General features: G+C 35.4%; 2 protein-coding genes across 4 annotated transcripts; one reads left to right on the top strand and one right to left on the bottom strand.

Annotated features, from left to right (window-relative positions):
• Window positions 1-767: 767 nt before the first annotated feature.
• Window positions 768-27,952, top strand: tp53inp2 (tumor protein p53 inducible nuclear protein 2). 3 transcript variants are annotated; one of them, XM_051123449.1, is made up of 4 exons: window positions 768-907; window positions 25,010-25,260; window positions 27,274-27,373; window positions 27,492-27,952. In XM_051123449.1, the coding sequence occupies exons 2-4, from the start codon at window positions 25,137-25,139 to the stop codon at window positions 27,745-27,747; spliced, it is 480 nt and encodes a 159-aa protein (XP_050979406.1). In that variant the 5' UTR covers window positions 768-907; window positions 25,010-25,136; the 3' UTR covers window positions 27,748-27,952. The 3 variants fall into 3 exon arrangements, with proteins under 3 accessions (XP_050979406.1, XP_050979407.1, XP_050979405.1); XM_051123450.1 differs by lacking the exon at window positions 768-907 and adding an exon at window positions 17,922-18,051; XM_051123448.1 differs by lacking the exon at window positions 768-907 and adding an exon at window positions 23,877-24,068.
• snai1a (snail family zinc finger 1a) lies at window positions 14,297-17,889 on the bottom strand. Its single transcript, XM_051123447.1, has 3 exons — window positions 17,655-17,889; window positions 16,775-17,284; window positions 14,297-15,142 (listed from the first exon to the last, which is right to left on the bottom strand). The coding sequence occupies exons 1-3, from the start codon at window positions 17,728-17,730 to the stop codon at window positions 14,958-14,960; spliced, it is 771 nt and encodes a 256-aa protein (XP_050979404.1). The 5' UTR covers window positions 17,731-17,889; the 3' UTR covers window positions 14,297-14,957.

The raw sequence follows: 27,952 nt of genomic DNA, 5'->3' as shown, positions 1-27,952 counted from the left end.
TAATTATAAATGTCCTCCTATAGGTTCCTATACATCTACACAGATGATCTGTTTTAAATCTCCTCATCTTTCTAGATTTCATGGTCACCACAGAGTCTCTGCATCACAAATTGATGTCAGAGAGCGTAAAGGAGTCAAATGTAGTAAAATACTTTGATCCACCATAACAATATTTAATAACAGGGCTGACTTTGCCCTTGAAAATTTTTAGATTTTAGTCTGTGTGTTCATGCCTCATTAGAATTTTTATATTTCAGGCCAACATTCCTATAACCCAAAGCTCAGTTGGGTGGCAAATCTTTCAGCATTCTTTGCATGAAGCCTTTTTACTTTTGGGAAGGGAAAACAACAAGCTGCAGTTTAATCACTTCAGCATGTGAGAGCTGTTAAACTGACATAGGAGAACAAGAAGGCAAGAATATCTGCTTTGTTTAACATGCATTCACTGATGTTAGTAAATGCCAGCGTGTAGGGGCTCGAATGCGGCGTATGACTGATATGCAATGCATATGGAGCCGCTTTCTCTCGGGGGCCCCGAAAAAATACATAAACATTATATTCCTTATAATGAGCCTTGTAAACCCCCCAAAAGAGGGATGTCCGGAGTCAAATCTCACATACCCCCCTCAAAAGCGCATATATATATGAGAAAATGAATGCGTGTGTGGTTGTGAGTTTTGGAGGAGTTTCATCTCATTTCCTGCTGACATTAATGAACGAATCCCCCCTCTCATAATATGTTAGTTTAGAGATTGTGGGTTGTCAAACTCCTCCAAACAACAGGATGAGAAGATCAGAACGATGCCTCATAGAGGATTAGAGACTGCCTGTAGATCAGGGTGACCGCGAGGTTGCAAAGTGCTTCACGTCATTACGGAGCTGCTGCAACAAAAGACCACCCCTGAACGTATGTATTTGTGTTGGGGGAAGGTGCTGCTGGGTTGCATGATGTTATATGACAGCTGTAGATAGACTGTGTATGCCTGAGTGTTAGTTAAATTGTTTAGTGAGTTCGGTAAACTGAGAGCCACCCCACGTGATTCCATTGTATAAACAGCTTTTCATCAATCAAGCATTCATTTTTGTTTTTTTGTGTTTGAAGGACAGTTGTCTAGAACACACCCCGTCAATAGTTCTCCATCTCACACCCCCGTTTACAGGTCGACAACAACAGGAAATCCAAGAGTTAAAGTTTCGAAATGCCGCTAAAATTCCATTGATCTAACAGTAAAGTTTCGACACTTGTCCATCTGTGAATAGCGACACTCTTTTCCCTTCACATATGTGAGGAAAAGCCCGGGCAGCGGGAGCACAGGATACAAGCCGCTATGCTCAGGAACAAGTTAAGTACGACCTGCGAGGCAGAGACCTAAAATTGGACTTACATCCTCCATGTGCCTCACTTCCCTCTCGCTTAGTTTTTCAGCCAACGCCTACATTCATTTTTACAGTCAAGGATGTTTCTCTTGTTTTGGCACGAATTTTAGTAATGAGTCATTAGGCATTTCTACATGACTTTAAGCAATGTGCACCGATGAGGATATTTCGAGTAAGTGGTGTGTCATGGTCTTAAATCATAATTGGTACAATGTGTCATGTCCATAGTAAACTCTCACTAATAATTAAATAAGTTGTTATTCTATTAGACCTTAAAGGTCAACTCAAGTGCTTTAAAATATGCAGCGTTATTCTATGTGTTGATGTCATTTTAACTGAAACAGGAAGACAGGGCGGGACATATCAAGCAGTCCCGCCCCCTTTTTTTAAATAGCCAGTAGCGTTTCAGAGCCTGTCGCATTTGACAGTGTATGACAGTCACAATCTCATCCATATTGTTATAAAATATAGCATTTTGTGTAGAATTCAAATAGTCTGATACGTTTTATGGTCTGCGCCGACGCGTATGATTGACTGCATGTGCGCTCCGGCGATTCGCATGACACGAAGCCTAGTCTCAGCCTCAGACGTCACATCTACTGACCGCTGGCTGAACGTCTGATGCATACGGCACACTTAGCTGGAAACACTTCAAAAGTTTCAGTCGTCATCGGATTGGTTAGAATATACAGGATTTCTGGGAGACGCGTATCCTGTTTTGTAACGTTCTGCCTGGAAACTAAAATGCTGTGGCGCCAAACCCTCTCACGATGAAGAAAGCCGTCATGTCAACTAAACTAAACGCTGGATTTGCAAAAGTCTGTGAAATATGTAAAGTTCACAGCTTAGAATCTTTAAAATATTTCCAAGAGTTTTACACACCAGTCTGTTATTTGTGGTGACATTTCCACGCCCTTAAACATGACGCGGCACAAAACGAAACGTGATTGGTTGCTTTACCTGTCAGTCATTTGGCCTATTGGGTGGTGCCGTCAGTCTGAAGGTCTTGCTATGCGAGACTACATGAAGCCAGACTTCTTTGGCCCCAATGGAAAGCATATTTACACTGTCTGAATCATTTCCTATCCCCTATGTAGTCTACTATGTGTCATTCACCCTACAAAAAAACATTAATTCTGTGAACAAGTGACCGATTTCAGCCTCAGCTTCAGCGTGTATTTATAGTGTAGGGAGCGGGACGTTTCGGATTCTAGGAAGCATTTGATTGGACAAAATATTTGATGAGAAGCTGAAGTGCAAGGTGATGTCATCAAAATAATCCATATTGGCGTTAAATTAAGTTTTGAATGCTTATAATATTGTAAAATGCGAATTTTGTCTTTTTTTTTTAAACACACTAGCTTATAGATAACCTTAAGGCGAACATATTCATACTAAAAGCCAAAAAACTTTACAGAAGAAGTGTAAAAATTATACACTACTAGTGGCAGGAAATGGAATTACAGTCTGTTTTTAGTAACGCTTTATAATAAGGTTATTTGTTGAAGAAGAAATTCACTTCCAGAACAAAAAAATTACAGATAATTTACTCACCCCCTTGTCATCCAAGATTGTCTTTCTTTCTTCAGTCATGAAGAAATTATGTTTTTGAGGAAAACATTTCAGGATTTCTCTCCATATAATGGACTTCTATGGTGCCCCCAAGTTTGAACTTCCAAAATGCAGTTTAAATGCAGGTTAAAAGAGCTCTAAATGACCCCAGCTGAGGAATAAGGGTCTTATCTAGTGACACGATTGGTTATTTTCTAAAAAAAATGACAATTTATATACTTTTTAAACTCAAATGCTTGTCTTGTGTAGCTCTGCGTGAACTCTTTGAATTCCGCTTCATGACAGTTAGGGTACGACGAAAAACTAACCAATAACCAATTGTTTTGCTAGATAAGACCCTTCTTTCTCAGCTAGGTTGTTTAGAGCCCTTTGAAGCTGCATTTAAATTGCATTTTGGAAGTTCAAACTCGTGGGCACCATAGAAGTCCACTATATAGAGAGAAATCCTAAAATGTTTTTCTTTAAAAAACATTATTTCTTTACAACTGAAGAAAGAAAGACATGAACATCTTGGATGACAAGGGGGTGAGTACATTATCTGTAAATTTTTGTTCTAGAAGTGGACTTCTGCTTTAAAATTAGTTAGCATTTATAGGTAGTGGTTAAAATTAAATTTTACATACAAATATATTCTAACATTTCAAAATATATTTACATATAGATACATATTTATAAATTAACATAAAACAAAAATAATAAATGATGTACAAATTGTTTTATTATTGTGCTTTTTAATACTATTTTGAGTTATTTTTTCTTAGTTTTATTCTAAAATAAATATAATTTTATTATTATATAATTTAATTATTTCATTACATTTTATTGTATATGTTTATTTATATCTTTCGATTAATAGATTTATGCTTAAAACAATAAAAACAGTAACACTTAAGTAACAATAAGGTCTGTTAGTTAACATTAGTTGATTACTCTAGTTAATATGAACTAAGAATGAACAACACTTCTACGGCATTTATTAATCTTGATGTTAATTTCAGCATTTACTAATGCATTATTAAAATCGTTAAAGGTGTATTTGTTAACATTAGTCAGTGCACTGTGAACTAACATGAACAAACAATGACCAACTGTATTTTTACTGACTTACATTAACAAAGATGAATAAATGCTGTAATAAATGTATTGTTCAATGTTCGTTCATTGTAGTTAATAGGTTGATCAATCACACCGTATGACACGGCCTTGTAAAGTGTTACCGAAAAAACTATTTGCCAACAAAATTGGCATTTCAATATACTTAATATTTAGATGTTTCTACAGGAGTGAAACCTGTTTGAAAACAGTCGTGTTTGCGTTTATATTTGGTGCCACTAGTAGGCAGAACTTTACGTTCAATAAATGCTTCTTAAACACCTTTGTTTGCTCTCTGAGCACATGGGAAGATGCAGTGAGGTTCAAAACCAGTGCATGGACTGAAATTAGAGGCTTCATGCTCTCGCTTAATGTGGATCTCCTCACTGCAGCATGCTTCCTGTCCTGAGGTTTGCACGGTTTATTTTTCTCAGCGTGACCCCCACGGTTACCCCAGCCCCTGTGTGTGTGGCAGAGTCGGGGCCAAGGGAGCCCAGGCGCCACACATTCGCGCTCAGCTCTCCTTCCCCTCGCTTCTCACTGGAACTGAGACCTCAGAAACACATGTCTCTGATCAAGTGCAGCCTGCGTCATTGGTTAGTAAACACGCAGCTCCAGGAAAACCAACAGAGAGCACATTCATCTTCAGCAACCCTGTGACTTAGTGAGTGTGTGATTCATTATTCTGTAATAAGGTCTCTCTGCTTCTCCAGCGGCCCTCTGGCAAACTCTGAAGCTCTTGGAAAGAGAGTTGAGGGCCTTTGTTTGCATTTTGTTTCGTGGTTTTGTTTAGATGCTATTGTTCATGGGAGACCTTGGCTTGGAGAAGTTGATGCAGAAGTGTCTCTGTCTGTAATTAGACTCGTACTGTTTGTACTGGGGCACATCTGATGGACAGACACTGAGAAATGCGGGTTACGTGAGGTGAATTTCTGAGATAAAGATGTGCGATTAGCTCCTCTCGAAAAATAAGCAAAACTTTGCCATGCCATTGATCCAGAGGCACGTTCTGGACATCTACCTGTCAACCTGAAATAAAAGAGTTAAAACATTTACACTTGATTGCGTATGTCCAGAACCTGAAAAATGGAGTTTATGGAAGTAGGAAGTCATCCAGGCACGTCTGAATCCATTATTTGTAGATCTGTTCATTTAAATGCCTCCATATGGTAGTTTCTGAAGGTAGCGCAGATGTGTCCTTCCATGCTTATGACTTCCCTCAATTCTGCTCTTGAAACCCAGCAGTCGGCTGGAAGAATAAAACAGGTGTCTGGCAGAGGATATGAAAAGTTTGTTAATTTATAAATTATTTTTTTGCAGATCAAAACATTCACATACTAAAAAAAAAATCCTTGTTTTTTTTTTCTCTTTAGGTAACACAGTGCCATATTTGACTATAAATGCTGTAGTTAAGACAATGAAGGTGCTGCTAAAGTCTCTTGGAGCTAATTTTTTGTATTGAATATTGAAAATTATAAATAAAATACATGATTTTTGAAGTGATGTTATAGAAAATTATAATAAAACAAACCTATTTTTTCAAAAAGTACAATATGCTGCTATTTTACAGTTTTAAAGTAAAATTTGACATACAAATATATTTTAACGTAAAGATGGTGTTTTTACTAACATCTCTATAAAAATATGTATAATAAATGATGTACAAATTGTTTTATTATTGTGTTTTTTATTATTATTATTAGTTATATTTTCTTATATTAAAATAAATATAATTTTAGTAGTAATAATTATTTAATGATTATTATTATTTAATTATTATTAATTATATAATTATTATTATTTAATAATTATTAATTGTATTGTATTAATTCCTTTTATTTTAGAAATGTATTTATATCTTTTGATTTATTCTTTTTATTTTCATTCTTAACAAATGATAAATTGCTTTTCTTGTTTTAACTAAATTTTGCACTAATTAAACTATTTACCAACGAAATTGGCATTAAACTTAGTATATATTCACAATACCTAGTTTTCAAATGTTTATATAAAATATATTTGTCTTGTTTTAAGGACAATCAGTCTCTTGAAATTCCCATCCAGCTGATTTTTTTTTTATTTATTTGAATATTGAAAATTATAAACAAAATACATGATTTTTGAAGTGATGTTATAGAAAATTATATTAAAAAAGTAAAATATCCACCTATTTCACAGTTTTAAAGTAAAATTTTACATATAAATATATTTTAACATTTAAAGATGGTATTTTATAACATCTTTATAAAAATAAGTATAATATATGATGTACAAATTGTTTTGTTATTGTTTTTATTATTATTATTATTATCAGTTATATTTTCTTATATTAAAATAAATATAATTTTAGTAGCAATAATTATTTAATGATTATTATTATTTAATAATTATTAAAATTTTATTAATTTCTTTTATTTTATAAATTTATTTATGCCTTTTGATTTATTCTTTTTATTTTAATTCTTAACAACTGATATATTGCTTTTCATGTTTTAACTAAATTTTGCACTACTTTAAACTATTTTCCAACGGCATTAAACTTAGTATATATTCGCAATACCTAGTTTTCAACATATTTATGTATATAAAATATATTTGTCTTGTTTTAAGGACAATCAGTCTCTTGAAATTCCTATCCACCTGCTTTTTTTTTTTTTTTTTTTGAATACTGAAAATTTATAAATAAAATATATACTTTTGAAGTGATGTTATAGAAAATTATAATAAATGAAACTTTTGTAGTATTTTTTCATGAAGTAAAATAAACATCTATTTTTTATTTCAGTAATATTTTTCCCTGTAAAAATATAAATATACACTATTTTTAGAAAAGTATAAAATACAAATATATATATATATATATGTATATATATATATTTTTTTTTTTTATAAAATATGCAGTTTTATTTTGGTAGAGGTGTTTCTGAAAGTGACTAAAATGTACACTGTTTTGTAATTAAATAAATGTTTAATGATATTAATAATAATGATATCATATATTTTTTAAAAAACTTGTATTTTTGTTGTGATTTTGTCTGAAAATTCTAATAAAATGTACTTTTATTTGGTAATGATTCTTTGTCATGGCTCTCATACCAGTGGTGGTACCAGAACCACTGCTGTTCTAGATCATGAGATGACGTTACGATGCCTTGGAAGGCGGTCCGTAACCGGTTTCCATCATACTTAAACGCTGTGTCTTAACCCATTGACTGACTGACCAACGAGGGCGTTCGGTTTCAGACACACGAGACATAACAGTGGTCTGGTGTACTAACAGCAGAGATGCTTGTAATGAACTTTAGAATACCTGTGGTGAGAAACGCGTGACTTTTTGCATTCAGCCAGTTTGACACAGACAGCGTGGCGGCGTTGGAGCATTCCCTCAGGCGCTAGTTTGTCGTGGGTGCAGAACCGCTCGTGTTTATAAGAGGCTGACAGCTTCTTCCTGTATCCCAGGCCCCGAGCCCCAAGTCCTGGCCAAGGCCCTAGCGGCGCTCTCCCCCTGACTGAGTGGGAGAGCAGGCGTGGGAGGGAATCTTGAGTGGGGGGATGGGGCTCCGCTGCAGCCGTACTTGCAGTCACTGAACACTTGAGCCCACTTGTTCTCTCCCTGCAAAGTCAGGCCAATGTAAACTCCCATTTCCTGCCTGGGACTTTGGGTGTCTCTGAGGGAGAGAGATGATCCGCATGTGAAGTAAGGCAAAGACACATCATACTTGTGCTCAAATTTAGCCATCCAAAGTTGAGAAAGAACGGAAAAAAAGGGAGTATAAGAGACACGCATGAGCCCTGAGAAAAGGGCTGGAATGTTAAACACATGCTTTATGGCAGCAGCAGCAGCCACTTTTGGTAAATTACAGTGAACGTTCTGGCACTTGGGAACGCGCAGTGGGGAAGGAGTTCTCCGATTTCAGAGCCAGACGTCTCATTATCCCTCAGGAACGACTGAATGAGAGTGCATATTTAGTTTTCATTTCTTAGCACAGAATATGCACTAAATATTCCTGCGGGTTGCGTTACAGCAAACTCTCTGGCGGCGCGTTGACGTGTTGGCTCACTGTAAACTTTCCAGGTTTGGAAATGTGCTTTTTTTGTGTGAATAAGGTTTGATGAATCAGATCAGTTAGCTTTCGGTCTTTTTACCTGCTGACAGAGCAGATTTGAGCTTTATCAGGAATTTCTTCTTCAAAGTTTCTCACAGCAACTCCAATAACGTCACCTCATTAGGCGCCTCTCCCTCCCCTCTGGGCTTGTTACAAATCGACCACATGTAACTGTTCTGCTTCCATTTCATACAGATGTTTTCCTGTCGCTTTTCCTGAGCGCTTGGAGGATTGCGTCCTTCCACTGTTGCAGTGCACCTAAAGATGAATTTACCCCAACTGCGTCACCAAAATGTAAAGCTTAAACAATTCTTTCCAAACCAGCACCCCCCTAGGATTACACCTCACTGTCGTAAACTACATGTCAGCACCTGACACATGCATTCCAGAGACTGTGTTTGTCTGTGAGTGGTTGTGTGACTAAATGGGAAGAGGCTCCTCATACTAGCACTCTTTCAGACGTTCGGATCTGGGACAGCACATGGAAGGACTTACCTCATGCTCCACAAACGCTCTTGCACTTACTATGAGAACTCACTCTTGCTCCTGACAGCAGCTGACTCACTGTCTGGATCCAACAGTTTGGTCTGATTAATGCAAACCTGCATTTCCACTACTAGCTTACAGTACAGGCGCTGTTTCAAGGATCCATTTTAGCTTTTCACATCCTAATTCTTCTGTGTGGACAACACAGTATGAAAGCCTGTGTCCACCTCAGAGCAGAAAATGAAAAAGGTTGTCATGAGATGAAGTTTAAACTAAGAAAAAAAGCAAATGTGTGCAATATAAGTCGCAATTCTGAGATACAAAGTAGCAACTGCAAGATACAAAAACAAATTGTAACATACAAAGTCGCAATTTTGAAATACAAACACTCACTATGAGATATAAAGATACAAAACTGAGTTGTGAGATCTAAAATCACATTTACGAGAAACAGTAATTTACAAGATACAAGTCGCGTGAGATGTAAAGTTGCAATTGTAAGATACAAAATTATATTGTGAGATTTAAAGTCACAATTATGAGAAACTGTCACGATTACAGGATATGAAGTCACGTGAGATGTTGCAATTGTGAGATACAAAAGTACATTGTGAGATTTAAATTCACAATTGCAAGAAACAGTCGCACTTACAAGATATAAAGTCACGTGAGATATAACGTTGCATTTACGAGATACAAAATTACAATGAGATTTAGTCACGATTAAGAAAAAGTTGCAATTACAAGAAATTAAGTTGTGCGATGTAAAGTTGCAATTGTGAGATACAGAATTTAATTGTGAGATTCAAAGTCACAATTACGAGAAACAGTCGCAATTACAAAATATGAAGTCACATTAAAGTTGCAATTGCAAGATACAAAATTACACTGTGAGATTTAAAGTCACAATTACAAAAAAGTCGCAATTACAAGATATGAAGTTGTGAGATGCAAAGTTGCAATTGCGAGATGCAAAATTACATTGTGAGATTTAAAGTCACAGTTACGAGAAACAGTCACAATTACAATATAGAATGTCACATGAGATAAGAAGTTGCAAATGCGAGATACAAAATTGAGATTTAAAGTCACGTTTACAAGAAGTGGTCGCGGTTACAAGATATGAAGTTGCGTGAGATGTAAAGTTGTAATTTCGAGATACAAAATCACACTGAGTTTCAATGTCCAAATGATGAGAAACAGTTGCAATTACAAGATGTGAAGTCACGTAAGATGTAAAGCTGCAATTGCGAGATACAAAATTAGATTGTGAGATTTAAAGTCATGACTTTGAGAAATAGTCGCAGTTACAAGGTAATAAGCTGCGTGAGATGTAAAGTTGCAATTGCAAGATACAAAATTGCATTGAGATCTAAAATCACAATTATGAAAAATAGTCAGTTACAAGATATTAAGTTGCGTGAGATATAAAGTTGCAACAGCGAGATACAAAATTACACTGTGAGAAAGTCACAATTACAAAAAAGTCGCAATTACAAGATATGAAGTTGTGAGATGCAAAGTTGCAATTGCGAGATACAAAATTAAATTGTGAGATTTAAAGTCACAATTATGAGAAACAGTAGCAATTACAAAATATGGTCACGTGAGATGTAAAGTTGCAATTGCAAGATACAAAATTACATCGTGAGGTTTAAAGTCACAATTACGAGAAACAGTCACAATTACAAGATAGAAAGTTGCGTGAGATATGAAGTTGCAAATTCGAGATACAAAATTGAGATTTAGTCAATTACAAGAAAGAATCGCAATTACAAAATATGAAGTCACGTGAATTGTAGTTGCAACTGCGAGATACAAAATTGCATTGTGAGATTTAAAGTCACAGTTATAAGAAACAGTAGCAATTACAAGATATGAAGTCCCTTGAGATGTAAAGTTGCAATTGCGAGATACAAAATTACATTGTGAGATTTAGTCACAATTACAAGATAAAGAGTTACGTGAGATGTAAAGTTGCTGTTGCGAGATACAAAATTAGATTGTGAGAGTTAAAGTCATGATTATGAAAAATAGTCGCAGTTACAAGATAAGCAGTCGCGTGAGATGTAAAGTTGCAATTGCGAGATACAAAATCACACTGTGAGATTCAAAGTCCATATTATGAGAAACTGCAAGATATAAAGTCTTTTTGCACAATACCTTTGTGATACTTTATGAATGTCGATAAAAAACTGCGAAATTATGCCGTTTCCGTTAACCAATGTAATGTGACGGAAACGTAATTTTTTCCTCTCATGATAAGTCATGCTGATAAATGTTGGTAGGTTTACATATGTCGCAGCCACCGCACTAGCCATTCATTTAAATTATAGGAGATGTAGGCATCTATCTTTACAGAAGGAGCACGGAAAGCCTCTTCCCGGATGCATCAAAAACTGAAACGAGCCACAGCGCGCCTGGTAAAAACACAAGTATTGACTAGAGTGGCTGTGATCAGCTCTGCAGACTTGTGCAGTGTAAATAATGGGTTATCCAAGCTTTAATGGCATGGAAAGCCCCTTTATTCAAGCATTGTTTAGTCAGTGCTTGAGTAAGCAGCCTCAAATGAGGTTTTTCGAATTGCCTGAAAAACATCTCATGTGAGCGTGAAAACTTTTTTGCGTTGTATGAGAGTTTTTGCTAAATTGACTTGTTTACATTAGGCATATTTTCAATTCACATTTTCAATCTGCGCAATTTGAAGGATAAAACAGTTACTGCGAGATAAAGTCGCAGTTACAAGATCACATCGTAAGATTCAGTTACAATTATGAGAAACAATGTGGCAATTGTAAGATATGAAGTCACATGAGATACAGACCACGTTCACACAGCAGCAGAATATGGTTGTCAGTCCTGTGTTTGAGTCTTTAATACGGTAACGTTCACACACAGTACGATTATATACGGGACAGCCGTATTCTATAACCAAACTCACACCCGTAAATTTTCAGGACTCACAACCACATTCTCTGAACACACACGTTGTGTGAACGGAACAGGACTGGACAACTAGTTGTCCGTCACGGCTCGATTGGACTCATGTCATGTCAGAAAGTGACAAAACTTTAAATTTTATGGACGTCGCCATCTTTGATAATACTTTGGTCACTGTTGCTAGGTTGCTGGTAAGGAATACGGCTTGACTTCCGTTGCACGTTCATACAGACAGTGTTCCAGATGCTTCTGTAAGCTGCTGTGTGAACGGGACATTTTAAGACTCACAGGCTATGTTCACACTGTCATTTTTTAGGATTGACAACCGCATTTACTTACAGGTGTGAGTCTCGAAATATCCCGTTCACAGAGCAGCTTACAGAAGCGTCTCGAATACTGTCTGTATGAACGTGCAACGGGAGTCAAGCCCGTATTCCTTATTAGTAACCATAGCAACAGTGACCAAAAAAATATCAAAGATGGTGACGTCCATAAAACTAAAAGTTTTATCACTTTCTGACAGGACAAGAGTCCAATCAAGCCGAGAGTTCATTCATCAAACCTTTATTAACTGACAGCAGCTTTTATATTTGGGTTAAGAGTGGAGCATTTGAGCCGAGCATTCAAATACAGGATTCACCACCGTATTCTGCTGTTGTATGAACGTGGCCTGTACCTGTAAGAAAATGCGGTTGTCAATCCCAAAAACTGACAGTGTAAACGTAGCAATAGTTACAACTGCTGCATTGTGAGAAATTAAGTCCTACTGTGACACAAAAACACGATAATTACATTTTTTTTTTTTCATAATTACAAAAATAAAAGTCACAACCGTGAGACAAATCACAATGTAAGGTATAAAGTAGCAATTGTCAGTTGTAAAGTCCCATTTGCGAGATATAACGTTGAGATATACATTTTGTATTCCAAGGTGGAAACAGGCCTCCATAGCAGTTACACAGGCCAGGTTTTGAGGTCAACAGATAGGAGCGCCTTACATCAATGCAGCATACACACGCAGCTCTTCCAACGCTCAGAAGCAAAGCTTCCAACATGAAAATATTTATGTAAGACATTCCATCAGTTTGCCTCGCAGCAATTCCTCCAGAGGCAAAATTACAGTTTGAACGAACACAGAGCGCTCAGATGCCTAAAACGCCACCAGGCCACAATGACATCTTTATGTCTTGTATATAAAAACGGATCTGAGTATACACATAAAGATCAACACACATATCCATATGCATAAGCAGGCTGGGAGACCGTTCTGGGTAAACCGTTTTGTTTGTAGAGAGCGAGCACGTGTGTGTGCGTGCAGTATGACAGGTGTGTGGGGCAGGTGCATGCAGTTGTCCCTGTGCTGTCATAGTGCATTCACCTGTTCACCTGCAACCCTGCAAACATCACAGTTACAAACCAGTGAGTCACTCCTATTCATGGGAAATGAAGCACTGTTCTCCTTAATAATGCATTTCAACAGCTTCAAATAGTATGAGCCATCAGATTACAGGTATGACCGAAGCTGAGTCCCAAATGACGTACTATACACTAGCCGCTTATACTGTGTGGATAAGTTTTACAAGGTTATTTTGTCATCCAACATAGGAGTATGATAGCCCCTCCCCCTCTGCTACATAAGGACAACTTTGACTGTTGAGTGCAAAAAAAATTCACAAATTTCTAAATGTTTACTCACCCTGAGGCCATCCAAGATGTGGATGAGTTTGTTTCTTTACCCAAACAGATTTTGAGAAATTTAGCATTGCATCATTTTCTCGCCAATGGATCCTTTGAAGTGAATGGGTGCTGTCATAATGAGAGTTTAAACAGCTGATAAAAACATCACAACAATCCACAAGTAATCCACACAACTCCAGTCCATCAGTTAACATCTTGTGAAAAGCTGTAATAAAAAATGATCACAAATTAAACATTAAGATGTTTTCTAACAGCTAAAATACAAGTCCTCTATCTGTAATATTGCTTTCCCAATTAACATGTTGTCTCGTCTGAATCAGGAAAGAAATACGCACAGCGAAATATTGCTTACAACAGTCCAACATAGTTTTAAACAAATGTGTCAGTGGATTTTGATGTGAGATGTGAGAGGACAACAGCAGATGGACGTTTTCACTGGAGGAAGCCTTATTTTGGACTCATATTTTGATCAGAAGTGATGGTTTAAATGTCTTGATGGATTTCTGTCTTAGAAACATACAGACTTCACAAGACACATTGTGAAGGATTACTTGTTGATTATTATGTTTGGACTGTCATTCTGATGGCACCCATTCACTACAAAGTATCCGTACTGAATCCAAAACAAGTGAGAATCAAAGTCTTTGTATAAACTTAAATTATTTTATTGGAAATGATTTGGACAAATACAAAGAGACATGAAATATGAAAAAGTTATGCTAAAAAAAAAAAAATTGCACTGAACTTCAATTTAAGGAAATATTTCATGCACAAATTGTGGCGTCAATAAATTCTGACATATTAAAGTCGATATGTCCACAAGAATAGTGGACAGGATATGAAAAACATTATTGCCCATTTACTAAGAATGTCCTTTTCTTCACATCAGATAAAAATATAGAAGTGTTGCATGTCATCACTTGAAAAAACATTGAGGTACAAAAAGAAAAATCTTTAAATTACAAAAAGTAGCATGGCTTTGATTTCAATGGTCCATCATTCGTTTTAATACTACAAAACGACAGGACTTCAATACTCTTTGGTACATTGGAGTGCATTTTAAAACGCTGTTGTCCCTGTACAAAAGGAAGCGTGATAAAGAAGAGTACAAAAAAAAACAAAAACAAAAAAGTGTGGTGAAAAGAACAAACATCGGTTAAAAACAAGTGATGAACCTTGCGCATGCAGGTTACAACCCACTAAAACCAACTTAAAACAACATGGTCAACTGTGGTTGCTCACGAGTCTCTCTAAAAAGTGTGTTTCCAGAGAACTCGCTAGACGCCACCTGTTATCAGAGATGTGACGGTCAGGGCCGCGGCACCTGTTAACACACTGCCTCCGCACCACAGAACAGCTGTCTGTCTGTGTGCTTATGTTTGCTTGTGTGTGTGTCCTGCTGAGAGACATACCCTACATGTGAGCCCACCCCCAACCTGACAGCAGTTGTCCCTGCTTCAGCTATTACACTTAAAACATTCATAGTTCCTTCATTTGAAGTAATTTAGTTAGGAAGTCTGTGGCATTTTGGAAATGTATCGACCGTGTTATGTTTAAGAAGTCCGCTGAAATGTCACGTCGTCCCTCTCCTGTCGCATATTGCGGGTGTTGCAAGGAGAAGCACACGGTCATTATTATCTCACAAGGCACCGTGTCCGAATTAAAATCTAATGGCTCTTGGCGTTCTCAGGCTGTGGAGGGACAGCAGCCGGCTGCGGTGTGTTTCTGCAGCAAGGACATGCGGCTGAAGGTGCGAGAACAGGTGCTGCACTGGTATTTCTTGACATCTGCGTGGGTCTGCAGGTGCGCGCGAAGGTTAGAACGGTCCGCGAAGGCACGGTTACAGTGCGGGCAGGAGAACGGACGCTCACCTGTAGGGAAAAGAGAGAGAGATTAAAAACTATAGTTAAATTTGCATGCTTTGCAATCGTAAATGTCCATTCTAAAGGAAATATCCTTGTTAAAAAACAATGTTAGCAAAACAGTCAAATGGTAAACTGATTGAATCAACCACAAGTACACAAAATAAGTGGCCACTCAGCAAGGATGATAACAAGTGCTCTCTAGCTTTCTGATTAACTTATCTGTGCTTATCTTTCCTCTCACACTAGTGATTGATAAGATTGTCCTATTGTGTCATTGTTAAAAAGTCAATACAATGAGTGATCAATGAAAAGCAATACTATTGAGGGCAAACTCAAGAGACTGAGTGAATCACAAAGATAATGGTGTTGCATTATTGAAATTACTAAAAAAAAAAAAAAAAAAAAAAAAAGGCTTCCAAAGAAAAATGTATTTAATTTGCAACATCTTAAAAAACAAATATTAATGAAAAAGATTTAAGAAAATCCCTAAAATTCCAAAGCAAAAATGGAAGATATTTGCTTGGCTATATCTTAAATATTTTAATTTCCAAAACAAAATGGAAGATTTACTGTGCTACATATTTAATAAATAAATAAATAAATACATTTCTCAAAAAAATTGACTTTTCAAAGCAAAATAGAAAATATTTACTCTGATACACTTAAAAAAAAATCATTAATAAAGATATTTACTTGGCTACATCAAAATAAATTAATTAATTAATTAATTTAAAAAAAAATCAAAGTAACACTAAAAAAAAAAAAAAAAAAGTAACATTTTTAAAACTTTTCATTTTCCAAAGCAAAATTAAAGATTTTCTCTGATACATCTTTACAAAAAATATATATATATTAATAGAAAAAAGGGTAAATTCTAAAGGAAACTGGAAGATATTTACTTGGCAACATCTTAACAAAAATAATAAATAAATAAAATCTAAGTAAAATAATGATTAAAAAAAAAATGTAAACTTGAAATTTCCAAAGCAAAATGAAAGATGTACTATATTTGCTACATCTTTAATAAATAAATACATGTAAAAAAAATAAAAAAAAATGTCAAAGCAAAATGGAAGATAAACATAAATCTTTAAAAAATATATATTAATTAAAAGAAAATGAAAATTCTAATGGAAATTTCTAAATGAAGATATTTACTTGGCTACATCTTTAAAGACAATCAATATAAAACAGAACAAAAAAAAAAAAAAAAAAAAAAAAAAAAAAAAAAAATCACTGAACTTTCCAAAGCAAAATTACATCTTTATTAAATAAATACTTTAAACTCTGATACATCTTAGAAAAATGTATTAATAAAAAAATTTGAAAACTCTAATGGAAATTTCTAAAATATTTACTTGGCTACGTCTTTATAGAAAATCAAAGTAAAATAGAACAAAAAGAAATCTTAACATTTTGAAAAACTGAAATGAAAGATTTATTCAGCTACATTTGTAATGTAAAAACCCCTGAAATTTTTAAAAGCAAGATATTTACATTGCTGTATTTTAAAAGTGAATAGATAAAAATGAATACTTCCAAACGTATCATGCAAATAAGCTTGAGCTAAATTTGGTGTTAGTAACCGATGAAACGAGCCTTAAAGCGAGAAAACATTTTCTAAGTTTGCTGATTTACCTGTATGTGTGCGAATGTGTCCTCTTAACAGCCAGGGTCGTGAGAAGGCCTTTCCACAGGTGGGACAGACGCATGGCAGTGTGTGTGACCGGATGTGCATCTTCAAGGCACCGAGACTGTTGTATTCTTTGGGACAGTGCTTGCAGAAGAAGGCCGGTCGAGTGGCTGGGACAGTGGCCTCGCTCTTGTCCTCCCTCTGTCCTGCCCGGTTCTTGTTGCTGCGCCTCGGCCTGCTGGTCTGTTGGGGGTGGTAGGTGTCTGAGGAATCTGGGCTCGGTGGGTCCGACGTGCGTCCTTCATCTTCTTCCCCGCTGCTGCTGCAGCTGACGCTGGACGGGGAGCTGAGGTCCAGCGGGCCCTGGCTAGTGGAAAGGGTGGATGGGGACGTGGGATCGTGTAGGGAAGGCAGCAAGCTGACATCCCAAACCAGTCCAGTGGTCAAGCAGGCTACTGGGAAGTCATTGCTGACTGCTGGAAGTTCTGCTAGTGGGTATCTGTCTGGCAAAACATCTGGTGGGCGAGAGGGAATGATATTTACAACCATAACAGACACTTGGATATAGAGTTGATAGTGTTATTAAAAGGGAAAAGCACAGGACAGAGTTGCAACACAAGTAGAAAGTCAAAAAACACATGTGCATCTCATGCAACCAGACTCAGAAGAAAAGGAGCGGCGTCTAAATCGAAATTCCACACGGGAAATTATTGACATTCTTATTTTAAAGTTACATTTATATGTAAAGCCAATAACAGATTTATCGAAGCTTGATGAAAACTCAAACTCAAATGTATAACCAATCTACGTTTGAAGTTATACTCTCGAAAAGTCGTACATTTGACGTTTAATCGATTCGGTTTGTAAAAAAGAACCAAAACTCACCGTTCTGACATTCCAACTCGCTGTAGTTTGGCCTCTTGCTGGTGAAATACTTTTTTACCAGGAAAGACCGAGGCATGCTGAACTCCTAAGTTTTAACAATCCAATCCAGTTATTTTCAAGAGGTAAAATCTGGCTGAAATCGTTCCGCTTCGGATAGTCCCTTAAATGATGCGACGTCGCCAATCCGCAGTTCTCGTAACGTGAACACTGATCTGAACTGGACTACAATTAGTGAGTCTGTACTTATTTAAAATAGTCTGACAGACTAAGTGGGTATACGTCCATTTGGACCCGCCCAAAAGAACAGCCTACAGCCATCGCTGTCGTCAGTGTTTCATTTAATTACCCAGCACTTGACTGCTGCCTAGGTGTGAATGTTCCAAAGCGCACTTTGCAGGTAATACACATAAGTGAATTGTTTAATCCGCGCCTATCAAGATCATGTAAATCAGCCATTCTGAATTCATTGTTTACTTCGCGGCTCCAAGCCAATGTGTGTAAAAAGCCAGATCACTGTTCATTTAAATAAAGCTTTTGTGAAGGAACCTGTTGCCATTTCCAAAGTCTGCACAATTAAGGATAATGGAATTAGCGCGTGCATCATAAATCTACACTACAAGTCTACTTTCTATTAAAACACATATGCTAGGTTTGGTTTATACAGTTGCAGCGATTTAAATATTCACTGTCATCAAGTTTTGTTTTAACCTCAAGGCCATTTTATATAATACACTGAAATGTATGTGTTATAGATATGTTTTATTACCCAGTTTTGATATAGCTGACAAGTGCACAATGCACTTTTCAACAGATGTGAAGACGAGCCTGGAATGAGTTTGTGGGTGAAGTACAAGTTTGATTATGGCGCCACCTTGTGGTCATAAAATATTATTTTGCTTTTCTGTTTTGTTGTGCAGTTACATGCAGGTGCATCTCAATAAATTAGAATGTCGTGGAAAAGTTCATTTCAGTAATTCAACTCAAATTGTGAAATTCGTGTATTAAAAAAAAAATCAATGCACACGGACTGAAGTAGCTTAAGTCTTTGGTTCTTTTAATTGTGATGATTTGGGCTCACATTTAACAAAAACCCACCAATTCACTATCTCAACAAATTAGAATACTTCATAAGACCAATAAAAAATCATTTTTAGTGAATTGTTGGCCTTCTGGAAATTTTGTTCATTTACTGTATATGTACTCAGTACTTGGTAGGGGCTGGTATGGAAGCCCAGGTTTTTTTGACAGTGGCCTTCAGTTCATCTGCATTTTTTGGTCTCTTGTTTCTCATTTTCCTTTTGACAATACCCCATAGATGCTCTATGGGGTTCAGGTCTGATGAGTTTGCTGGCCAGTCAAGCACACCAACACCATGGTCATTTAACCAACTTTTGGTGCTTTTGGCAGTGTGGGCAGGTGCCAAATCCTCCTGGTAAATGAAATCAGCATCTTTAAAAAGCTGGTCAGCAGAAGAAAGCATGAAGTGCTCAAAAATTTCTTGGTAAATGGGTGCAGTGACTTTGGTTTTCAAAAAACACAGTGGACCAACACCAGCAGATGACATTGCACCCCAAATCATCACAGATTGTGGAAACTTAACACTGGACTTCAAGCAACTTGGGCTATGAGCTTCTCCACCCTTCCTCCAGACTCTAGGACCTTGGTTTACAAATGAAATACAAAACTTGCGCTCATCTGAAAAGAGGACTTTGGACCACTGGGCTCATCTGAAAAGAGGACTTTGGACCACTGGGCTCATCTGAAAAGAGGACTTTGGACCACTGGGCAACAGTTCATTTCTTCTTCTTCTTAGCCCAGGTAAGACGCCTCTTAATAGGCACGTCTGTGTGTGGTGGCTCTTGATGCCTTGACCCCAGCCTCAGTCCATTCCTTGTGAAGTTCACCCAAATTCTTGAATCGATTTTGCTTGACAAGCCTCTCAAGGCTGCGGTTCTCTCGGTTGGTTGTGCATCTTTTTCTTCCACACTTTTTCCTTCCACTCAACTTTCTGTTAACATGCTTGGATGCAGCACTCTGTGAACAGCCAGCTTCTTTGGCAGTGAATGTTTGTGGCTTACTGTCCTTGTGAAGGGTGTCAATGATTGTCTTCTGGACAACTGTCAGATCAGCAGCCTTCCCCATGATTGTGTAGCCTAGTGAACCAAACTGAGAGACCATTTTGAAGGATCAGGAAACCTTTGCAGGTGTTTTGAGTTGATTAGCTGATTGGCATGTCACCATATTCTAATTTGTTGAGATAGTGAATTGGTGGGTTTTTGTTAAATGTGAGCCAAAATCATTGCAATTAAAAGAACCAAAGACTTAAAGTACTTCAGTCTGTGTGCACTGAATTTATTTAATGCATGAGTTTCACCATTTGAGTTGAATTACTGAAATAATGACGTTCTAATTTATTGAGATGCACCTGTATATACAGTGTTGGGGAATAACTAGTTACATGTAACGGAATTGCGTAATTTAATTACAAAATAAATGTAACTGTAATTAGTTACAGTTACTGAGAAAAAATATGTAATTAAATTACAGTTCCTTTTGAAAATGTTAATGATTACAAAGGGGGTTACATCTGAATTTTTTTCACACACACCCACATACAGATTTAATTGACTTTTCCAAAATTGCATTGACTGCTCTAAAATGAGACACCAGTGTTTCAGGAGTTTAGGACGCAGAAGAGGTCACATGCTTTTTCTTAACTGTTTTATGGCCTATTTGGGTTTATGCATATACTTTATTTTTTAAGAAACCAGTATCATAGCTATTAAACTATTTCTTGTTGTGATCTCAAATCTGTATTTAACCTCAGAGTGATCTCAAAGTAAATAAGAGATGTCTGAATTTGTATGGCTGTGCTTTAAATTAAATTACAGCTCCATGGAGTGCTTGATTCTGATTGGTCAGTTATGACATTCCAAGGTAGCTTATTCCCCGATAACAACTGTTAAAAGCTAATAACTCTGACTCATACGGGCAACTTAAGTCGACGCTATACACGTGATAGTTTTTCTTGGTGGAAGCTTCACGTTTGGTTAGCTAATAAAGTATTAAAACTCAATTCAATATTATGTGTACAATTTCTTAATTCTGTCAGTTTGCTTCATGGAAGTTTCTTTGCGTTCAGATATTTCAACCAGATCAGTGTTTTGTGTCTAATTATTGACTTTTATGGCAAGCTGCTGTGTAATAAGTGGGATAATGTTCATCCAGCCAGTTGTTATTGAAAAATAAAGATGTATATTATTCCTTACTTATTATAATCTTAATTTAAGTGATAAAGTCTGACAGTAATCAGTTTTGAGTATGACTGTAAGGTTAACTCTGCCTGATTTAAAGGTTTTAAAATGATTAACAGTTGAAAATATTCGAAATTTAGAAAAGTAATCAAAAGTAATGTTACATTACTTTAATGAAGTAATTGAAAAGTTGCACTACTTATTACATTTTAAATAGAGTAATTTGTAATCTGTAATCTATTACATTTCCAAAGTAACCTTCCCAGCACTATATATATATTTCTGTCCATAATGTTTGATAAAGTGCACTAAACTCAAAAATCGGCAATTATGTGTTTAGGAGGCTTAAGTATGTACATATTAGCAGTGTTGGGAAGGTTACTTTGGAAATGTAATAGGTTACAGATTACAAGTTACTTGATTTAAAATGTAATAAGTAGTGTAACTTTTCAATTACTTTATTAAAGTAATGTAACATTACTTTTAGTTACTTTTTGATTACTTTTCTAACTTTCTAATATTTTCAACTGTTGATAATTTTGAAACATATAAACCAGGGAGAGTTAACCTTACAGTAGCCCTTAACACTGATTACTGTCAGACTTTCAAAATCCTTTATCACTTGAATTAAGATTATAATAAGTAAGGGATAATATACATCTTTATTTTGCAATAACAACTGACTGAATGTACATTATCTGACTTATTACACAGCTGCTCGATAGATTATTTAGATGTTTTGTGGCAAAATTATTAGACATGAAACATTGATCTGAGTTGAAATATTTGAACGCAAAGCTTCCATGAAGAAATCAGTTCCTAGCAAACGGCAAGTTCAAACTAGACATTTTAGGGATACAGTGCAGTCATACCAGTTTTCTTACACAACATTTCACCACATAAATAATTAAGTAGTAGTACTAGTTTGTTAGTTATCTTATAATCCATTACAATGTACAAAAAATATATTATATTTTTGGGCTTTTATGCCTTTTATTGTGATAGGACAGTAGAGAGATGACAGGAAAGAGCTGGGAGGAGAGAGTGGAGCGGGATCGGCAAAGCACCTCGAGATGGGAATCGAACTCGGGTCACCGTGAGTGCAGCTGCGCTATATGTCATAATAAGATCATAACATAAATAACATCATAACAAGAAATAGTTTAATAGCTATGATACTGGGTTTGAAATCAAATGTTTGCATAGTTATGACAGAAAACACTAGCATCTAACAACGCCTTGGAAAAAACAATCTTAAAAAATAAAGTTTATTTATAATCCCAAATAGGAAATAAAACAGTTATCAAATAAGCATGTGTCCTATTCTGTCCTAAACTCCTGAAACATTGGTGTCTCATTTTAGAGCATTTAAAAGAAGTCAGTTAAATCTGTAAGTGGGGGTGGGGGTGTGAAAAAATTCAGATGTTATTCCCATTTGTAATCACTGGCATTTTTCAAAAGTAACTGTAATTTAATTACATATTTTTCTCAGTAACTGTAACTAATAACAATTACATCTATTTTGTAATTAAATTACGTAATTCCGTTACATGTAACTAGTTACTCCCCAACACTGTATATTAGCCACTCAAAAGTTTGGGATCAGTAAGATTTTTAATGAATTTTAAAGAGGATTCTTATACTTGTCAAGACTGCATTTGTTTAATCAAAAATACAGAAAAAAATTGATTTCGTAATATAATTTAATATACATTAAAATCTAATATATTCCTGTGATCAGGAGCTGAATGTTTCAGTATTCAGTGTCACATGATTCTTCAGAAATCATTCTAATATGTTGATTTATTATCAGTGCTGGAAACAGTGATGCTTAATTTTTTTTGGAACCTGTGATACTTTTTTTCACGATTCTTTGATGAATATACAGGTTTAAAAGCACAGCATTTATTTAAAATAGAAATCGTTTTTTAACAATATACACTACCGTTCAAAAGTTTGGGGTCAGTACGTTTTTATTCTTTCTTTTTTTAAAAGAAATTAATACTTTTATTTAGCAAGGATGTATTAAATTATAAAAAGTGACAGAAAAGACTGATAGAAAAGATTTATATTTTGAACAAATGCTGTTCTTTTTAACTTTTCAGTCATTAAAGAATCCCGAAAAAAGCATCACAGGTTCCAGAAAAATATTTTGCAGCACAACTGTTGCAAACGAAGATAATTCTAATAATAAATCAGCATATTAGAATGATTTCTTAAGGATCTTGTGACACTTAAGACTGAAGTAATGATGCTGAAAATTTAGATTTGCATCACATGAATAAATCATATTTATATTAAAATAGAAACAATTATTTTATATTGTAATAACATTTCGCAATATTACTGTTTTTTTCAGTATTTTTTTAATCAAATAAATGCAGCCTTGATGAGCATAAGGGACTTATTTTAAATAACTTATTAGCAAAACTTTGTCAGGATAAAAAGGTGTAGTGTGCTTTAGTGTAAAATTACCATTTAGAGTGATTAAAGGCTCATTTGTTAAATAATGCAAAGTGTTAGCTTCATTCACTGTTACCTTTCATTGCATCTTTTTCATAAAATATAAGTGACTAAATCTGTCCGCATAAAATTCTTTTTTAGTATACCACAGACGTTATCAAGCCATATTGGTTTGGAACTACATAAAGGCAAATTTAATTTTTTGGTGAACTGTCCCTTTAAAAAAACTCTCCTTCATGCCCAAGTAATTCCCACTGTGTCAGTTGCTGCGGCACATTCTGCAGTTTTCAAATTTTGTTACTACGCCCCTCGACATGTAAAACTACACGACTGAACTAGAATCAGTTTTACTCGCAGTCGACCATTGAGTTTTATAGTACAGTGTTAAAAACTGTTCCCAGGTCTGTTGTAGATGAAAAAAAAGACCCCGCCTCTCGGTTTGTGTACGAATCTTATTGGACTAGCGCGCAGATGTGGGCGGAGCTACAGCACTGGGTTTTTTTGTTTTTATTATCAGCTGTTCGTTGGGATCTATAACGTTTCTGCGGTGCTATAATTTAACGTTACTTGGAATAATTTCCAAAAGCTAAAAGAAACCAAACAAAAGAGCACATTCTGCACCTCTACCTCGGAATAACAACCAAAGATTTTGAAACGATTTAGAGGTCGGAAAATCAGTTGCTCTGTTAAGAAGCAGGTTGTATGTTTTACTTAATCTTCCATTTAAACTGCGAGAAATTTTGTGTATTTCCAAATCTGTCTTGTTTGTATATATGCATGTATAGAAGTGTGTCAGTTATGAATGAATACAGCTCACACTATATTTCTTAATCATAATCGAAGCTTATAACGCTACTTCATTCATTCATAAGTACGTTAATGTTTACAGTATTTTTCATTTCCTCTATAGGACATTTTGTTTTACTGTGTATTTGAAAAATATTGCACAAACGGATAAATCAATGGTGCTTGTGTTTTCCTCGACATCCCTTTAGAAATGATTAGTGTTCAATGAGATGGAGCAAAACAAACAAATACCTAAAATCCTCCACAAACATTTCTTTGATAAATGCTACTAAATGAACTCTCTATAAAAAAACATTGAAATTAAACTATTTCCACATGATGCAGATGCTGTGTTTTCAAAGAAAATGTATGTATTGTTTTAATGGCACACCCCCCAGCTACAGAACGACAGATGGACGCCAACAATGGGGCTGAGGTCCAACAATGCACTCCCAAAATTCAGTTCATCCATCTTTGTGGCCATATGAACAAATATCTCCAAATATAGTTTACATTTTGAACGTTTTTTTAACTAAAGAAACAGTTTCTACTAAAAACACAATGTAATTTGAATGTTTTGAATTTCTAAATGTGCATGGATGGGGGAACAGCTATTGTGTTTGGAAGCTTGTCTTTCCCTTTTTTAATGACAGTTACCAGACCTAAAAAATGAAATTTTAAAATGAAGCCTAACAGATGAGTGCTTTGTGGAAGACTGACCTCAATATGAGATATGAGCTTAAAATAGCTTTTAGCCTGGTTTTTGTTCAAGTCTTGATTAGTGAGTATAATTTAAAACAGGGACTGTATCACAGTGTTTACATTTATACTAACTTTTCTCCTCTACCCAAGGTCTGGCTTAAGTCGTACTGCTGAGATCTGCTCTTAACATCTGCCAGAGTGAAGAAGTGTGAGACTCGTGTACCAGACTTGTGGTTCAGCATCCATTATTCAGTACATTCACACTTCATTTGTAACAATGTTTCAACGGCTCACAAACCTGCTCTTTGGAAGCGTGAATGAAACAATTCAGGAACCAACTGTGCCAAAACCAGGGTCTCCAGAAGTGGATGAGGAGGGCTGGCTCCTGGTCAATGCAGCTGGTGAGTACAGAGTCACAAATACCTTAAACTGATATGAAAACCCTATTGTAACACTTTACAATAAGGTTCATTAGTTAACTACATTATTCAGAACTGAACTAAGAATGAACAATACTTCTACGTAATTTATTAATCTTAGTTAATGTTCATTTCGGCATTTACTAATGCATTATTAAAATCACAAGTTGTGTTTGTTAGCGTTAGTTAATGCACTGAACTAACATTAACAAAAATGACTGCATTTTTATAAACTAACATTAACAAAAAATAATAAATAGTGTAATAAATGTATTGTTAATTGTTCATTCATGTTAGCTAATACTTTAACTTAATATTAACAAATGACACCTTACTGTAAAGTGGTGTTTTTTAATACTTAAACAGTTTACAGAGCCTTCAGACAAACTCTAAAAAATACTATTATAAAATTACATTTTATTATAAATTATGTAGTATTATATTTCATAGATCAGGCTTTTGTAACTCATATAGTGTCATATAAGAAAATGTGGAGCTCAGCAAGGGAAAAAAACACCTCAGAGGCCCAAACTGAGCAAAAATATGCAATGTTTTGCAGCTGTTGATATTTATATGACCAAAAAGTAAGATGAAATTCTCATTGCTTGTAATGTAACTCTGTATCTCCCGATAATATGTCTTTGTAAGATGATATTTAACAGTTTGGTACTGTGATAAAAGCTCTGTTATTTTTATTGTGGGGGAAACGTAATGCAGTGCAATCTTGATTTAGAGATATAAATAAATAAACATTCCTCAAAAGCCTGATGTATCATATATCATTAACATTTTAAACATGACTTTTCTAAAAAAAAAAAAATTGCTTCAGTCCATTAAATATCCATCTTGAAATATTAACAACAATATACACCACCAGTCAAAAGTTTTTGAACAGTAAGACTTTTAATGTTTTTTAAAGAAGTCTCTTCTGTTATTATTTTCTTCTCTTGTGTTATTGTTATTATCATTATAAGTATTAAAATACTAAAACAGTTGAGTACATATTTTCAGGATTCTTTGATGAATAAAAAGATCCATTTATCTGAAATTAAAAGTGTTTGTAACATTATACACTATACCATTCAAAAGCTTGGAGTCAGTTTTGTTTTGTTTTTTGGAAAGAAATTACAGAAATATTTATAATGTTACAAAAGATGTCTATTTCAGATAAATGCTGTCCTTTGAACTTTCTATTCATCAAAAAACCTGAAAAAATTCTAATCAGCTGTTTTCAACATAATAATAATTATTATTATTGTAAATGTTTTTGAGCAGCAAATCAGAATATTAGAATGATTTCTGAAGGATCATCTGACTGGAGTAATGATGCTAAAAATTCAGCCTTGAAATCACAGGAATAAATTCCATTTGAAATTACGTTCAAATGAAAAACAGTTATTTTAAATAGTAAAAATAGTTCACTGAAAAATATTTATTCGAAAAAATATTACTGTTCAAAATCTTTTGACTGGTGTTGTAAAAATGATTATGTTTAGTTTATAGAAATTATCAGAGATTTTACAGCAAATAGGCCACTGTACCACAACTTTTTTTAGGATTACACTAAAAAGCCTTTTACTTGCTAAAAAAGTATAAACTAGCATTTAGATGACAGAAGACATGTAGTAGACCATGTCCTACAGGTTTTTAAGCAAGGTTTTGCCCATGTTAACAATTTGGAGGCTTTGGGATTTGGTGTGTCAAATATGATACAGTAGGCTTTATTAGGTTAAGATACAGTGCAGTTAATTTAGGGGCTGTATATAATAATATAATCAGAATAATTTGAATTCACTTAAAGGGATAATTCACTGAAAATGAATATTGTCGTCATTTATAGTGACTTCCACGCTGACTTTCATTTTGTCAGCAAAACATTCAAAATTTCTTTTTTTGACATATTTGAAACAAATATCAGTTGTTTCATGGCAGAGGTGTAATTGTGTCTATTAAAGTACAGCTATCCATGGTATACTGTTTTATTCTTTTCTGTAGATGGAGAGACATCCTCTGAGCCCAGTGAGGTGCAGGTCAAGTTAATAGGAAATCTGTCAAGCACTGAGAAATGTGCTGCCAGCTTGGTCAGTGATGCAAGGTAAAATCAATACATTGCAGTCAGTATCACTTTATTCCTACAGAGAGGTTGCAACAACACCGACACTGACAGTCAGTATTGGATTGACTTTAACAAGGTTTTTGTTCTCTTTCTAAAGCATCGAAGAACCAGAAGTCCCTGTTGCTCGAAGCAGTGTTCGAGCATCTCAGCGGTTGGTCTCTCAGGCTGGGGCTCTGGTTAAAGTGACACAGATGGGGAGGATACAGCGGGCTCAAGCTCGGTCCAGCCGCCACAATCTCAGCCGCAATTGCATTCAGCGCCAAAACCACATTCGTCAGCGTCTTCCTCAACACTACTCTCGCATACATCGCGTGATCCTCCACCAGCCTAGTCGTCGCAACTTCAGTCACTAAGATGCAGAAAGAGTCAACAAGCATGCAAGCGAAGAACAAACATTTAAGTATCTTGGTTCAAAATAAAAGATTGATATGAACATGCTTGAAGTTTTTTTTTTTTACAGTTTAGTGTATAATAGATCCAGTGGCAGCTAAACCTATGGCTCCAAAAATTATGTTGGTACTAGTGTACTAGACTGTCATGCAGCAATAAAATGAAGTG

This window comes from Labeo rohita, chromosome 11 (genome assembly GCF_022985175.1).
Source record: "Labeo rohita strain BAU-BD-2019 chromosome 11, IGBB_LRoh.1.0, whole genome shotgun sequence".
Classification (NCBI taxonomy): domain Eukaryota; kingdom Metazoa; phylum Chordata; class Actinopteri; order Cypriniformes; family Cyprinidae; genus Labeo; species Labeo rohita.
The sequence above is the reverse complement of the archived record's forward strand: the minus strand, read 5'-3'. Positions and strand labels throughout refer to the sequence as shown.

What these genes read in the sequence shown, in the direction of transcription:
- snai1a (XM_051123447.1), bottom strand. Translation starts at nt 17,730, where the DNA reads ATGCCTCGGTCTTTCCTGGTAAAAAAGTATTTCACCAGCAAGAGGCCA. An exon ending in CGAGTTGGAATGTCAGAACG is followed by an intron (nt 17,285 to 17,654) that starts GTGAGTTTTGGT and finishes CTCGCCCACCAG; the next exon opens with ATGTTTTGCCAGACAGATAC. An exon ending in ACACATTCGCACACATACAG is followed by an intron (nt 15,143 to 16,774) that starts GTAAATCAGCAA and finishes TTTTCCCTACAG; the next exon opens with GTGAGCGTCCGTTCTCCTGC.
- tp53inp2 (XM_051123449.1), top strand. Translation starts at nt 25,137, where the DNA reads ATGTTTCAACGGCTCACAAACCTGCTCTTTGGAAGCGTGAATGAAACA. An exon ending in GCTCCTGGTCAATGCAGCTG is followed by an intron (nt 25,261 to 27,273) that starts GTGAGTACAGAG and finishes TCTTTTCTGTAG; the next exon opens with ATGGAGAGACATCCTCTGAG. An exon ending in AGCTTGGTCAGTGATGCAAG is followed by an intron (nt 27,374 to 27,491) that starts GTAAAATCAATA and finishes CTCTTTCTAAAG; the next exon opens with CATCGAAGAACCAGAAGTCC.